General features: G+C 39.3%; 1 protein-coding gene across 1 annotated transcript in view; it reads right to left on the minus strand.

Annotated features, from left to right (window-relative positions):
- The window catches only part of gria3b (glutamate receptor, ionotropic, AMPA 3b), a 115,092-nt gene that overhangs the window by 82,402 nt on the left and 14,875 nt on the right, over nt 1-17,815 (minus strand). Inside the window, exon 3 of the mRNA XM_079390144.1 lies at nt 4,426-4,665. Coding sequence (XP_079246270.1) covers nt 4,426-4,665 — 240 coding nt within the window. The remainder of the gene's footprint in view (nt 1-4,425; nt 4,666-17,815) is intronic.

Genomic DNA, 17,815 nt, shown 5'->3' on the forward strand with positions numbered 1-17,815 from the left:
GAGTTGATCTAATCACATATTTTGCACTATAAATGTTGTTTTGTTTTTGTACAGCTGATTCTTTTCTTTTTAGGAGGCACTGCCTTCCTGCCTCTTCAAAGAAGAGGATGTATATGTATATGTATTCTCAAAGAAGAGAATACATCTCAGGATGTATTCCTGGACCAACATCTTTTGTTATGTTCCTGTCAAACAAACGTAGTACTAAATCTATCCAACATTCTGTCCCAATCCCAAACTAACACAGACAATCAGAGGAATATGACAGGCCCCAGCCTTAACCTTACCCTACTGATCCAGAAATATTTCTCACTTGGCTATTAGTTGATCTTGAAACTAAAAAAAAAACCTGTACTTAAAACAGCTAATGAAAAAATAATCCTTTAGATGGAATTGGATAGCGACCCATGCCAAAACCGAATAAACATCTTTGGCCAGCATCTCAGTGGCGTAGCCATCCATGTTGCGTCAGGGTCATGTCATTTGATGTACGTGTCCATGTGACATGCCAAGTGTCAAGTTGACTCGAGGTTCCTGATGAAGTGCTTTAATAAACTCTGTTAATCCTCTCCTGGTGTTCCAGTAATAAGGGTTACATTTCACTGCTACCTTTAAGGGAGGGATGCTGGCTGGGCATGAGGTTTAGCTTAAATCTAAGCCAATAATCTGAGCGAGAAGCTATAGTGTTTTAATGCAACATAATTGTTATGTTATGAGTTTGGCTCTCTTGCATTAGATGCAGGTGCCTGCTGTAATTAGTAATAATTTAGGCTGTCATTATGTCATTTAGTTTTCATTATTAACCCCTTGCGGTCTGAGGGTGTTTTGGGGGCCTGGAGAAGTTTCGACATGCCCGGACATTTGTGCTCTTTTCAGTTGCTTATATGCATGAATGCTTTAAACCACGCCTCTTAACCCTATACAAATTCATTCATAAGCCATTGGATAAATCCAACCCTGAAGTAGGCCCTATTACCTAAACTTGATGTCTATCAATTCAAAACTTTACGTGTTTCTCATAATAATGCAATGTCTTAATCTTAATTTTGGGGTTTTTTTTCAGCAAATATTATTATATGATTAATTGCAAAAATTATACCTCACTTTAGGGGTGTCACAATATATTGCTATATCGTAAATAATCAAGGTCTTTCTTTGGATGAGTGGATGGGTTAAATGCAGAGCACGAATTCTGAGTATGGGTCACCATACTTGGCTGTATGTCACTTCACTTCACTTGACTCGGATACACGCCATTGATTGCATTGCATAAGACCCACTACTGGCACACCTTGCAATCGGTTGAACTGGAATCTCCTGAGCCCTTGATCACTTGGAATCTGCTATGGAGGTGAATTATTCTTTAAATCTTTTCCCCTTATGAATTTGTTTTATGCACCATTCTATATGCCTGTAATTGGGCTGTTAGAAAAAGTATATTAAAAATAAATAAATAAAATATTAATACAATAAACTATGACTGTGTAATAAACAGTAAGCATAAAGTAGCAATTGTGAGGTTAAATCTCAAAATCTCTAATAATATCATGCAGTAGAGTTGTGTGGGGTGGTGGTAAATTAAACATGATCTGCTGTTGCACTGTAGTATATCGAGCTGCTGAAATGTACGTATGAAGTAGACTCGCTCCCTCAGTCAAAATCGAGGGGTTGAGTGTCTGTCCATATTAACTTCTCTCATCCACTTCACAGTCGAATGCACTTGAAACTAGCAGGAATTCTCTTGAGGGAAAGTTAACGAGTGTATTTCTAAAAGTGAAGTGGAACACACCCCTAGTTTGAATATGATTAATTGAACAAAAAAGATGGAATTTATATTTATACCACAAAAATGGCATCATTGCAGATTCTTTGGTGACTATAATTGTGTATAGAAATTTCATATCATGTATGTTAATGCAATTTGATTAAAATGCCACTCAATTTACATAATGTCCTTGGTTACATGTCCTGGAGTTTGAGAGATATGCTAAAACTGCTCTTTGTATTGTCTTTTACTGAACTGAGAAGCTCCTTGGCAACTTACAGGAAATGACCTTTAAATCTCAGTGAAACAAATCCAGGCGGAAGCTGCTATGAAGGACACATTGGGATGGGAAGGAGGGGGGATCATTGAGCTCTCTGAGCTAGCTCTGTGTCTCATCTAATTAGCGATGCGTTTTGCGGGAAAAACCATTGTGAACTCAACTGCAGGATGCTAGCGGGCTTTAATGGGACCCGAAATGCCAGTGTCACCGCCTCAAGCTTGTGTGCCGCCATGAGACGCTTTGACTCATCGCAGATTTCCTCAACAGAAAGCACTTGAGTTTAATTAATTGCTCAATCCGTCTGAGATGAGCGATGGGAAATGATGATTTGCTTGCGAGTGAATGAATGGTTAAATAGGACATGGTGCAGAAAAGCGAATGGTGGAATAGCGGTGCGGCGTCGACGCCGAAACCACAGCACAGATGTTGTGACTGCCGCAGAGGAGTTGACTGCAGTGCCATCTATAAAGTCCGCAAAGAGCAGAATCATTGGCCAGGTGCCTTCTGGGTCAAACGGAGATTGTGACCTCTTCATGATTAGTAAACACAAACCATGGCCCAAGAACAGGTGCGCTCGGGGGAGGGGGGTGATGAGGCATCGGCGCTGTTATGGCCCTGAATTTTAATTTGGTAACAAAGACATTTTAGGATCCTATTGTTTTACTGCCAATCCTGATATTGTCCATTTATTTGCATGAAATTCAAACAATGCCATTATTTACTCACCCCAGCGCTGTTTCAAACACGCATGCATTTCTTTCTTCAGTGCAGTACAAAAGGAGATGTTTGGTGGGATATTCACACTGCTTTGTTTTATACAGTTAAAATGAATGGGTGTCAGATGCTGGAAACCTCAAGAATGACAATACAATCATCCCAAAGCAGTATAATAGTATTGTCATATGACTCTGTGTTTTAACACTGTGCACTAACCAGATGTGATGCAGCACTGTGACATGAGATTTGTTAATCAGAGTATTTGCTTTAACCAGTCATGTCAGCGTTACGTGACGAGCAACAAAAGATGGTTTCTATTTCAGCGACGTTGTGGCTGACAGGTCAGGAAATGATATTAAAATGGCTTAATTTGAGTTTGTATTTAATTAATTTAATTTATCTATGATAATGTACCTCAGATCTATAAAGCAACTTTGAATGGTCAAACTGTGAACTCTATTCAAACAAATAAGTATATTTTATGTATCAGTCACTGAATAAGTATTTTTTAAAAATATTAAAATGGTTTAATTTTTATTCATTTATGTCAATTTCCATTTCACAAGTGAGTGTGAGAAAGCAGTGCACTTGCAGAGAAAGCCCACCGACACACTGTTCTGATCGGCCGTCATTTGTGATTCACTGGAATCACATTGTGTCTGATTAGCACATAGTGTCGGCAAAATGATATTTAACTCATTAGTCAGTGTTAATCTTGCTGTTTCTCTCAATTCTCAGTTGCATTTTCCAAACTGGTGCAACATGAATTTATTTTTAATGAATAATCAATTTGTTTTTGTCTGTTACTGACATAAAACAATTGCATGCCTTCAGAAAACTTGGACTATACAGGGTGCGAGTTGTTATTTTATTTTATTATTTTGTATTTTATTATTATTTCCCTTTTTTTTTGTAACTTGAACACAATTTCTTGGCAATTTGTAACTAATTTACATTTTGGTGAATTGGTGTCTAATTAGCATCAATTCAAACAAATCTCATTTGCTTACACCCAGTGATGGTTATGTTTAGGGGTGCACCTTCATGCTTTCTTTTTTTCTGAAAGTCATATGTTTTTGTACAAGTCACATTGTATAAATTCATACAAAATTGCCACCTTGTAAGATCTCATGAGACACAGTTCATTTTATACTTTCATTGTATAGGAAAGAGCAATGTGAACCTTCTTCAGAACATGTTTTTTTTGTCTTCCATGAAGGAAAGATTGACTTGTGGGCGAGTAAATGAAGACAGTTTTCATATTTGGGTGAGCCGTTCATTTAAAACAGATACATGTGTTTTATGAACTGTTTGAAATCAATATCCCTGTTCAGTTCTAATGCAGATAAACTGTATTAGGAAAGTAAGGTGAGCTATTTAATAAGTGAAGTATTTTAGGGCCCCAAATTCGTCTATGCCGCTCAAAACTGGGGCACATCAGTTCTAAATTCATCATGTATCCAGAGATATCTGGACCTTTGCACCAGTACTGCAGGCGCACTATCCAGACCCCAAGGACTCAAATGGGGCATCCATCCCCCATCATGCCCTGCTCCTTATGTGCTACAAACCCAGCAAACACAATTCAAATCAGCACTAACTCTTTAACTCATCTAGGCCGACCATTTCACTTGGTGTTCCACAGGTAACTAAGAGGACTTACCTCTGTCTGTGTCATAGAGGTAGACAAACTTGTCCCACTTGTAGTGAGACAGGAGACTCAGGACGGCACCCTTCAATGGAGGGCGCATCTGGATGACAAACTGCACGTCTGAGTCGATGGGGTAGCTGGGTGTGACGAAGGAGGTGTGGAGGGCCCCGCAGAAGGAGGTCAGCGTGTTCATGGACTTCTTGTCATAGAAGCCGAATATGGCGTACACCCCTCTGGAGAACTGCGAACAAACTGGAATCAGAGCAAGACAAGTTTGCTTAGTTTGTTTGTGACACAGTAAACAGTAAAAGGTGTCCAAAATGCTTCCAAATGCAATCCAACGATGTTGGCATGTGAATAATTGCAATAATAGGAAAATCTGTACAAACATGGAAATTTGTTTTGACTGCATGAATATAAGCGGAGAAATAATTGCATTATTTCCAGCAGATGAAAGTGCTGTGTTGCGTCTGACAGTGAGAAGCCATCAACACACTCTTGCTTTAACCAAAACACAAAACTTCACGTCTGATTGTCTGTTCCTTATCCTCCCAAAATACTTGAAGCAAATGAAGCATAATTATGCACATCTCTATGAACTGATAACATCCAATTACTGACACAGAAATGTAACGGTTTGCAGAGAACCTCTGCTCATCTGAGTTATTACAGTATTTAGCCAGAGGCAACAACATGGTTAGTTTTGTATGCAAGAAGAAGTAATATGAATTTGTATATTACTAGATGCTAACTTTTAAAAGATATTTAAAAATGCTCATTATAACATCAGTTTTCACAAACAAATCATGCAATCTGTGGCTAAATTAACAGAATGTGAGAAGAAGCATCCAAACTGTTTGACCAGCATTTTTTTCAGCCTTTCTATGTTCATAATTCACAACTGGCTGATGAAATTCTGTGAAAAATCCTAGTTACCACCACATGTGTAGACATAAGTGGACTCCTACAAAACATTAACACCTCTGCCCTGCTTTACTTCAACAATAGTATGATTGGTAATGTTACAAAAGTAGCTCTAAAAAGCCCATTAAGCTAATTCTAAATATAGGTGTTTTAAACAATTTCAGCCCTTTTGCTGACTCCCACCAGACTGAACCTCTGAATTAGACCACTCATCCCTTTAACCACAACCTTTCTCTAAAGTCCCGCCCTTCATAGACATGTCAGCCAACCACAATGTGCAAAATTATTCACATGTTTCTTTTTTTCTCTCTCTCAGTTTTTGCTTTACTTCAGAGGGCCTGCTAATAAAGAAGAGACCAGACAAATCGTAAGAAAATCATGACCTACAGTATATGTGCCACATTGGAAGTATAGGCATTATAACAAATCCATGAAAATTATGTATATAGACGACTGACGTTAAACAGGAAAATCATATAAATCGTATAACATTATCATCAAAGGTTCTTTGTTGGAATAAACTACTAAGTGGACCAGATTTCATGTCTATAATCAAAACAGGGTGACAAAATCCTTGTCTTCTCTATTGCTCAACAGCTGGTCATATTTACAGCTGCATTACTCTGGCACATATGTGCAATAACAGGCCTGCAGTGGAGTGACAATTATACTGTGCAGGGGCTAGTTAAGCTTCCCGTCTCCTCACCGGCTCTGTTGGTCTTCAACATTTCCCACAGTTTACTCGTAATCTGGTCCAGTTCTGACACAGCTTTTCTCCAGAGGGATAGGAGCTGGCTGCTTCCCTTCCATCAGTTGTCCTGGACTTATTAGGACAGGCTTTGAACAAACTCAAACCAAATACATAAATTATGTCAGATGCCTCTGCATGCAGTCGTCTCTCAACTCCAACTAAAGCCTGTTTGTGTTGGCCTGTCTACCCGATGTTTCCTTAAGCTTACTTGTTTCAGGCCTGGCACCTTTCTCTTCCTGAATATCTCTTTTCTCAAACCATAACTCTCAGTATCACTTGATATACAGACTAAGTTTGAGTTTTCCAAAGCACCAAGTGCACACAAGTAGTTCTGCTTTTCCAAAAGCATCATTATCCAAGTATTACATAAATTATTCTACTTAAATGAGCAACCTTCAACTACTCTTAAGACCATTCATTCCAATTTATTTGGTGAAAGGCATAAAACAACAAGTAGGACAATATTGAACAATATTAATAAAACTGGTTTACTGCAATTCTACACAATTAAAAAAAGGTTTCATATGCATGCCTTGTTTCTTAATTTACTTGACAAATGACTGATTATGACTATAAATCCTAACTCTTTCCCCTCCAAACATGGAGTTTTCCGTTATTCATGAGACAATGCTTCCCCGCCAAACAGAATGTTCAGGGTTTCCATGTTTTTACTGTTATATGCTCGATGGCGCTATTGCACAACTCCTGAATGAGTCTAGAATGTCCTGATCAAAACCACAGGCGAGGAAGATGTAGAAACGAGTGATCTCATATGCATATGAAAAATTATGCGATCATCACCAATAAGCCGCATATAAATGAAAACTGCATAATGTTACTGAGTGAAATGTCAATCCAGGAAGTGGCAAAGGACTGTGAAGCTTTGTGGGTGCTGATGGAGGCCATCCACTGCATTTTTGCTTTGATCATCGTACTGAATATGATCCAGATGTAGAATTTGATGTAAGTTTATGAAACTTACCTACATTCAAGTGTTGATAAAAAAAGAATGCTTGAAACCAGATTTTGATATATTGCATGTTCAGATATTCATACAACAAAATATTCTGGGGGCGATGAAATTTTTGTGAAAATCATAAAAAATGATGGCGGTGGCTGGCAACTTTTTTTTCAAAAACTCTGGCGGGGAAAAAGTTAAGAAACATAAGACCCTGCAATATAACATTTATGATGTCTTTATTAACTTTTTGAAACGTCAAAATTTTGGGTGAATGAACTTTCAATTGATGCACATAAATTTATTGGGTTTTATTAAAAATCCTAATTTGTGTTTTGTAATTGAGCAAAAGTCTTACGGGATTGAGTAATTGATTAAGGCAATTTTATTTTTAAGTGAACTAACTCTTTAATATTATCCAAAGGCTGTGGTTTGCAACATTATTGGGACACCCGGCATGAGTAAATACACCAAGGCCTTTCTTGAACATTTCTGAACATTTTTTATTTATTTTTTATCAGTGTGAAGTAGTGTTTGTACTCTGGTCTTGCTTCATTCCTTAAAGTAATTTCACAGGATTGAGACAAATCTCAGTGCTTGGAGTCACTACGAGCCCTGTTTTGAAGCACAAGCATTGCCTCATTGCTTTTCATTACGCAGAGAGTCCTAGCATATCACGTCACATCTTGATAACGTGTTTACTTTGGTGGGCGCGGGGCATGCAGCTGGGCTCATTGCAGCTCAGGGAACAGTGCTAAGCAATGTTAACGGCTCTCTGAATGGCTGAAGGATCTTTCCTCAGCCCCTCCATCTTTACCTTCTCGCCCCCGAGCAGCTAGCGCTCTCATTACTACGCACTCGTCAAAACACGCAGCGCCTTCATTCTGTTAATCAGGACGCTCTCTGCACTGCAGCAAGAACAATGCATTTCCACATGCCTGACTGCTCCAAATGACCGTGAGGCCACTGGTGTTGAAATGATAAGGACCATTAGAAAAGGCTCCATCCCAACGGCTGTGTTTGGGACTGAAATAATGTAATCGCAGTGTCATGCACTTGAAGCCATCTTTCGCCACCATGATTGTACATGGCCCAGAGACCTAAAGCACATCGCTGCAAATGTCAGAGTCGATCATCCAGCTTTCGGTATTCACTGTCCTCTCCTGTCCTTATTCCTCTCTCTCTTCTCTTCTCATTCTACCGCTTTTGCTATTCCACCCACCCCTTCAAACACCCCACCCCCCCCCAAACACAACACTCTCACAGGAAGATAGTCCTCTGGGGGTTTGAGCAAGTAATTGTATCTGCTCTTGTGAGGAGACATGTGAAGTCCTTCAAACTGTTTATTCAAAATGCCAGCTGAAAACAAGAATCCCTGTCCTTCAAATGAAGCGTGCAGGCGGGATGTGTCTTTGAAAGGCAAATGCTTTCAGATTCTGCATCCTCTTGCATGCACACACGTATATTTCCACTGCATTTATTGCACTGGCCACAAAACTAATGTCCGTATTTCATAACGTATCTTTTGGCGGTTTTGCTGTTTATGGTTACAAACTGGCTCAATACAACAGATGCATTTGCATTGCATGGTCTTTTCACTGCATATTGAACAAATGCAGCATCCTGAGGAAAGTGGAGCACAATACTTGACTTATTTTGAATAAACACTCACACACAGGACACTATATAGTATTTTCAGCTTACAGCTGAATCCAAGTTTAGTGTTCACACATATTGTAATACAAATAAATACAAAAATAAATGGTCTCACTGAACTTGATTTATCCAAAAAGAATGCATGTCTTAGAATTTTGGGGAAAAATAAAAAAATAAAAAATAAGGTACTAATAAGGTACTACCTAGGTACACAGCTCACTAAGGTTTAGAACAGAGTCATCGTGTCTTGCTCACCTATCCTAGGGTCACGACTCACTGCACCAATTCAAAGCAAGCCCCCCCCCCATGACTAATCAGTTAGTCAATATCATGGTTATGTGTCCTGCTTTTTATAGAGCATCTCACACTGGCACCTATGAAAATGTTAATGCAATTAAATTAAATTAAATTGCAATTAAATTTTCATAACCCTAAGCAATGCTTGTGTACAGAAAACAGAGCATAATGCTCTTATGTACATAACGTTTGGTACTGTATCTCATATCTCACAAAAAAAGTGCTTTTTAAAATGTTAGCATGGCAATGAACGATATAATATTAACCAACATATATAGGTGTGTATGTAAAAATCAAGCTAAATCTGCATTATTTGTGGCAGCTTGTATTTTTTGTCTTATTTCAGCAATATTAGCAAAACAAAATCCATAATTCAGAGCCCAAGCTAAATTATTCAATACTTGTTCGACTGTATGTTGCCACTGTATTGCTGTATAGAAATCTCTCCAAATCACTCATTCATGACCTACATTGAAACCTGTTCACTTTCAAAAGGATATATATAATCTTAATCACTGCCTGAAGACACAAAGTCTTTGCCTGAGGCTAATGCATTCATTTATTAGACTCCATTGATTTGTATCTTGTTTCAGAATGTTCTGGGAATCATGACTTTGTAATCATTAGAAATATCTAGATATGTTCAGCCTTTGTATGCCTCAGAGAAAGAGAAAGGTCATTTTTACCAGAATATTAGCAACACAACAAACTGTTATTTTTTTCTTTTTCTGTTTGTGTTGAAGTCATTACAAGCACTATTTCAGCAGGATAGCAGGTGTTGGAGAATTTTACAAGGCCAGTGTGACCAACTATACTGTATATTACACAAAGTAGCAGGGCATATATGAAGTATGCTTCTTCCACAATGTCTGTCATCATGTACTTATATCAGTACAATCTCAAATAACATTCTTCCTTCTGTGAAACACAAAAAGAGACGTTTTAAAGAATCACACTGTTACTTTTTTCATTCAATGAAAGTGAATGGATATGTGGGGCTATCAAGCATAAAAAATGGCAAAGCTACATAAATGTACCAAACTGGCTTTCAGAAAGTGACAGCTAATGCATCTAGGTAAGAAATCTGAATCCAATTATTGAAGGTGAAGTGTTTAATTTCACCCCAAACTCATTGCATTGGTTAACCAAGCCACTTCAGCAAACAGAGCAATGTTTTGAAAGCATAGAGTCCCAGTGTCATAGTGTCTACTCTTTTAAATTAACCTACAAATTAAGTACTTACAGTTGTCTCTGCACATTAAACAAGAACAGGACAGAGTGTTCTAACATACAAAGACTGTACGCATAACCTTTAAATGTTATCTTTCCTTGTTAAAAGTAAAACAGTCTATGCACAGAAGAAATAATGACTACCAATTCCAACAAATAAGAAATGTGAACATGCTGTTAATTCACTTTAGCATTTGCTGCAGTCCACTGTTGTATCATTTTGCAGTTTCTTCTAGAATATCCAACACATCATGCATTCTCTTCAGAGGAAATGTATTACAAGGGCAATGGTTGCAACAATCTCCTTCTACTTCTTTCCCCCCTTGGGGGTTTATGACTGGGGTTGATGCATGTACAGCTTATGATATTCTGTAATTGGATTTTCAGAAAGCTGTTGACAAAGTCTCCCACAACTGCCTAATCCCCAATCAGCAGTGCAGCGCTGAGCATGTTCCTATAGCTGGGTAGAGAGCAACGGAAGCATGCAGCCCAGAGATGCCATTGTAATATGAAATGGCATGAAGGGGTGCTGTGGATTTACTGTAGCATTTGAAAAAAAAAAACACATTTTACAGGGTATGCAATAAACACAGTTAATCTCAAGGAAGCACTAGGGAGAACATGCTATCATTGAACTCATATATACTAGATAGTGTGTCAGGTAATGAAGCCAGCGATAGTCCATTGACATTGAAACCAATTACTCTTTCCCAGAGACCGATGATAGTTATCAGTGTAAAACTTACAAAAGTAGTACCATGGTGTTAGATGGCAGCACTATGATGCTGAATGCTTATTTTCATATCCCATGGTATTTATATGGCAATCAAAAGTACTTGGGTGGTACTAAAAGTACCCTAATTCTCCAAAAAGCATGGTATTGTCACTGTACAGTTTCAAAAACATGGTAGTAGCATGGTAACATGTCCAAAACCCACTGTAATGGCACGGCATATTTTGTTACTGTCTTTTAGTGTAAACATTAGCTTTCCACATTTTTATCTTCCTTAATGATCAGAAGCTGGCTGAAATCACTGAATGAAACTGTTCACACTTGCAAGATTTCAGGGTGTTTTGTTGTAAGGAAAACTTTAATGCAATTTCTGTCACGTACACAAAAAGCAGAGACCTTGGACTTAGTGTTTCTCACAGCTAACTTCAGCATATCATGCTAGTCGCCCCCATAGCAGGAGCTGGAGTGGGCAGCGAGCCTCGTTGAGGAGAGAGCTCAGGGGAAGTAGTCAAGGAGGCCATTTGCAAATCGCTTCTTCCTCTGGGTAACTTAGCTGCAGTTTCCAAGAGAGGCCATTTTCAAAGGGGAGAGACGAGAACTGTGGGTGGTGTGTGTTTCAACTAGGTTTCTTGTAAAGCGGGATGAAAAAATGGCAGCTCAGATGCACCATTCAGTCTCTCTCCTTCTGTGCTTTTCTCTTTTCACTCAGCCTCTCTGAATTTTTAGAGTCAGCTCACTCATATCACCCACATATCTACCCATCGCCTCCTCTTCCACATCACCGATGCTAACCTGAGAACCACTGACCAGCTCTTGTAATATAGCTTTTACGATAGAGGTGTTGTCAAATGATATGTAAGAATTCATGACAAGCAGCGCCTGATAAAAACCCAATCCTGGCAAGAAAGGGATTTGCATTGTTTGCTTGATTACGGCATGAATTTAAAGCAAGTCTCCCAAGGCGCTCTCTTTTCAGCTCTGGTGTTACTGTCCAGAATAACTAAACAGGCCACGGGTGGGAGGGGAGAGGACTCTTTAACCTTGAAGCTATCATGTAAAGAATGCTCTCGGCTCCCCTCCACCTCGCTCTTGTGCCTACTTTCGGTCTTTAAGAGTAAAGAGTCCACTTCCCTATCTCGGCTTTCAGGAGTCCTTGCTGAGGTTGTAATGCTAGAGCAAAGAGGGACTCCTGGCCCTACTTCATTACAGGCTGAGCCTCAGAATCCCTTTATTTCAGAGCTTGGCAGTATGAATACATCTCTGCATTTCTTATGTCTCGCTTCCTAGTTTGCATGCCTCTACCACACGCACCAATGTACTTTTCTGATGATGGGAAAGTCCCTGCCCACTAACTACCCTTAAAATCAGAGACCCAACTCCAACCCCAAACCAACCCCCTAACAATGAGGATGTCCTACTTGTTGAAAACCACTCCAAGGACAGTGGTAAAGACATTCCCCTATCCAATCCCCTCTCCCTCCTCCAAATCTGTCTCAGTGCTATATAGCACTGATAGTATGTAAAGTGGGTTGGAACCAAAGTCATTGTGGGGTGAGGATGTAGTGGGTGGTGCTCAGAATCATCTCATCACTGACACTGGCCTTCATTAACAGCATCCTTATTTGGCTCACACATCCAGCAGATCCTAGAGTCTGTGATACCAGTGGACTGCACAGGGAGGATGAGAGCAAACAAAAGACAGTAATAGAGATAGAGGAGGCGGTGTGTTCTCAAGAAGCTGCAGTCCAGCGTGAACAGCATTGGAGATGTGAGGGATGAGGAAAGAAAGACACACTGCCTATGAGAGGCCCGACAATTACCCAAGAGGCCCTCGGGTTAACGTTGATCCCAGGTCATGGCCACAAAAGGGAACACACAGGTGATGGAAGTGGCAGCCACTCGAGCGCTGAGACAGCCAGAGTTTCAGAGCCACTAACTTGAACAGAAGGGAAAGACTGGCTGCCGTGCAAGTTTGTGCTGCTTATTTTGCGCAACCAAGTTCCCAGGTCACCCAAGCCAGCATAAAAGCACAATGACAGGCTTAGGAGCCATTGTCCCTTTTCAGATGTATTTAAACAGTGCTAAACTTCTGACAGATCACATTTTCCCCCTTTTCTTTTGCTTTTCCGAAAAGAGGACATCTGAGTCAAGCGCACCATCGGGAGGTTCAAGCATGGAATCGCTCCAGATTGTCTTTTTAGTCTGCAACTGGATGGGATTAGGGATCATATCCGCCTGGGGTGAACTTTCTGATCCATATGCAAGCCGAACAAGAAAACAATCCCGCTGAGGAACTTTGGGGGAAAGCAGCAAGAGCCCACACAGAGAAAGAGGGAGAGAGTTATAAATAGGAGCCATGTGTCAGGCCATGCATTTGCAGACTGACTTGAGAGTGACTTAATATTTCAAAAAGACTTCCTACAGAATCTACCCACAGTTTTTGCGTGCTGATACTTGAAGTGGCGAGAACAACTGCCTGAATTAACCATTTACAAAGGAACATGGGAAGAACATGGATGAGAGGGCAGACATCATGACTCCTTAACTCAATGACTTGGTTAGGGTCAGTGCAATGCTAAAATTTAGTAAACCACAAACTCCAACAAGCAGTAAGAAAATAATTGCGTACAGTCAGCTAAGTAGCACCTGTTTCAGTGACCTGGATGAGTATCTGATATATAGTGTTGGCAGCTTTGACAATTGTGACTATCAAGAAAAATTTGACCACTGAAAGCCACAACTCACCAATCAGAATCAAGAATTGCCTCAAAATTCCCCTGATTTCATCATACATGTTCTCAAACACAGACCTACAATACTTACACTACATGTTTTTCTTTACTTGGATTCAGCTAGACAACTGCCTACAATGCAACACGGTTGCAAGCAGTATTATTGCACTCCATTCCATCAACTGACACTGAGGAATCAATAGAAATTGTATCAAAATTACAACACAGTTGGGTTGGGGGTTCTATAATTGTGAAAATGTCAATAAAAAGCTAGAATATCAAAAATGCTGGATGTTATTGATGTGCACAGTGGTTCTACACTCTTTTTTCTTTTTTGTGAAAGCAGTCTTTAGCTTGCGAATCTTGATCAATTTGACCAGTCTATTTGACATGTCAGTTAAAGATCAATGGTAAATGATGATACCCCTACACTTGGATGACACTGCTCTGTCTAGCCTTACTTTGAGTCAAGCTCATGCCAGCTGCATTAACTAGTGGTATTGTGCTTGCTGGTATCTTAAACCAATTAAACATTTTGTTGTTTGCTGCTTGCTCTGTTACAGAGAACAGACGGGACAAAGGGTCTTAACGCAAGACTTTAGAGCATGTTGGGGATCTTTAACATCAAAATTTGAATTACAGCCAATTTCTTTGCATAAACCAGAGTTATTTTAGCATTGACAGGGCTCTGAATGTACATCAAAAGCTTGGGATGATAAAATATATATTAAATGTTCTATTTGTAGCTAGCTGATGGAAGACTGTATTCTATGCATAGGACATTAATTATCATACATCATATTAAATATTCACATATTTCGCTATTTCTGGCCTATATATGTATATTCTTGGCAGGTGTTAGTGCAGACACAGAAAATGTGCTAATCATGTCCGTTTCAGCACATTAGATCCTTGGAAAGCTAGTAGGTTTATATGGCTAAGCTAGACCAAATGTTCATTTCCTCCCTAATGATGTCATCTTTCCTGCAGGGCAATGGTTTAAAAGCTCTCAGTGGCCCTGGGATCGATAGGATCAGCTCTCAATCCGGGGATCTTCATTAATCTTGACTGGGTCTGGAGACGTATGTGTGTTCTCTAAACTGAGGCTATACTGAGAGCTTGCCAAAATCATATTCCATAATAAACTTTGGATGGGAACCATATAAAAGCCTGTGCACACTCCATCCAAATGGGACTTTTGTCATCTTTTGTGCTTTTCCTATGCCTCCTAAATACATGTTCCACAAAGCCAGAGCGAGGAACAATAGAGAGGTCCTGGTGCACCAGAGTAGATTATAGAAAAAATATGCACAATGCTAACAGTTTTCCATTATTCCCCGAGAAAGGCTAAAGTCCACGGAGTGTTAAATGTAGTTGAAGACGTCACTCTGACCTTCAGAAGCACTACAGAGCTGAAACACAGGCCTAATGTGCTGGTGGGAGAGAATAATACAGAACAGGCTGAGAATATATCAGAAAAAGCACAGGCTCTACAGTACAGAGGTCACCAGTTCTATAATTACTGATATTATGAAGCATGGAAACATCTCAGGACTAATCGTATAACAATACAAGTCAGTTTGGTAACACGTTAGTTTGATGGTCCCTTTTGAGCATTCTGTTGACAATGAGTAACGTTGCACCTACATGTCAACTAATTCTCATTAGACTGTCTGCTTAATATCGTCTTACTCTTTATTGTGATGGTTGCCCAACAGTAGGTGGAACATTACTTATAGTCAACAGAATGTGTTAAAAGGACCATCAAAATAAAGTGAAACTATCAATTTTATGGTTTTCAAGCAGACTAAAAATAGTAAAATGTGTTTTGAAGAAGTCTTTCTACACCACGTATCCCAAATATTAAAGCAGTTTTGAAATATGTAATTCATCCCTAAATAGTATAAATTAATAGTGAGTAAAAGAGTGTGTTTATTACAAGTGAACAACAACAGGATGTGTTATAGCATCAAAACATGGACATTTCAAATATGGCACATGATTTTACTTAATCCTTAATGTTGTGCAACAGCCATCACCCCATTTTAATGGTGTGCATGTAATAAACATTTCATTCAAAAGCAAATAAAATGGAAATTGCCTGGCTGGGCTACTCAGAAATGAGAGTGAGAGGATCCAACTGCTGTAAAAATGCAGCTTGTGTGAGTATATAAAATTCAAAGAGAATCTGCTGATTCACTTCTGTCATTTAATATTCATTAATGCAACTGGAAATAAAATGACATAACCGATTTTTAATTTTCTACCTCAAAATTGGTTTTGTCCTTTAAATCCATTACATTTTAATATATTTTACAACTTGTACAGTCACCTCAGGAGCATTGTGCTCATGTATGATAATGATTTTGCCCATGCAGGTCATTTTGAAATGGTTAAACTGATGGATTGGTTGAAAACTCCCCGGTCTCTCTTTTAGTTCACACTTTCTGAACTATTCTGTGAATCTCTGAAAGAAAGGTGCATCCTGTTTTCCCTAACCCCACTGCTGGTTTGTCACAATCAAAAAGCCCTTTTTTTTCTTCACAGCTGTGACGCATGAGTGATAAACAGTCCATAATAACAAGTCATTTTCATTTGTGTGATTGTTCAAACCAGGAGCATGTCAGAAGGTTCGCCATGAACCATCTGCAGCTTTCCACTGCATATAAACATTTTCAAAGCATAAATGAGATTTTATGAGGCTGTGGGGATATTTACTCCTATACTTATTTCCCCCTTCTGTTTACTGGTGATTCAGCTGTGCATTCTTGTCATATCATCATTCTGATATCATCTTCAATAACAGTAAGGGCAAGATCTGTCATCTGTTGATTTCTGCCTCAAAGTGATTTAGGAGAAAATAACTTCTGGAAACATGGTCCCATGAAAACAACAGGTACTGTAGATAAGAGCAGCGCTCCATCTAATAAGAGCTCACTGCCAGACTGCAACGCTGTCAAAACATCCCCTTGGTTTTGAAAACGGTCAAAGCGCTACTTGGGCTGGATGGATGGAGTATGCAGCACCTCAAACAACTAGAGACTTGAAAGCCGCTGTTATATCAAACAACATCTGCGAGCACCAGTGATACAGGATAAATAAGACACATCTACTACACTCCTCAGGTTTCCTTTGATATTGGCATTAAAAATTCATTGTGTTTTATTTGCCTTCAAGTGAGTGAAGTGTTTGTTGCCCCCTGTCTTCCCAAAGCTATCTCTTAGGATCTCTCCAGAGCTCGATTCTGGGAACAGATAGCGGTGATGAGTTTTGTAATGCTCTTCGAGAAATAAAGCCTTAATTATAGCGGATTTCATAACACTGCCCTCCACCGCCTCACCCCACAGGATGATGTCATTGTTCTCATGTAATGGTGAGGCCTGTGAGATCATGACGCTTTGGCAAGGGCAGTCGTTCAGGACCAAGGACAGCGGCAACACAAACAATACAAAACTCTATTGGTGGAGGGACAGGGTATGGAGTTATGGAAGGCTTGACTGCTGCGCACTACGCTGTGCCCTTTACTGACAAAAATCATACCATGTGCCTGCTTTGCTGCCGCTTTGGGACCTCGAATCCTAACCTGCCTGCATAGCATGGAAACGCCACAAATTCACTGACGGACAACATCCCCTGATGACCATGAACAATGACTGTCTCTATGGGACCTTTCCAGCATACTTCTCTGCATACATCTGCATATATTTCCTGCCACATGCTGCCATCATATTGCTTCATTTTAGGGAAATAAAATGGAAATAAAAATGGAAAAATGAAAATAGATATTTAAAGTATTTTCTTAGGAAATGTGACTGGTACCTGCCCATACACAACTTCTGAGTCATGTGAGCTGTTTTAGTGGGTTGCTAGGGTGTTGTAGGTGGTTGTGAGTCAAAAAGACACAGAGTAATAAATAAATAAATAACAGTAGTGTGATATTATTATAAACTAATTTTTCTTTATGTTTTCTAAAGACTGTAGCCAGAAATCATGTAAATAAAAATGTATTCTATTGACAAGCATAGTTTTCAACTGTAAAACATTATTTTAGTTGAAATCTGAATTTTAAAAATCTTTTCTGTGCGAAAACAATACAGTAATGCTTTATTTTGATAGTCCAC

This window comes from Barbus barbus (assembly GCF_936440315.1).
Source record: "Barbus barbus genome assembly, chromosome: 33".
NCBI lineage: Eukaryota > Metazoa > Chordata > Actinopteri > Cypriniformes > Cyprinidae > Barbus > Barbus barbus.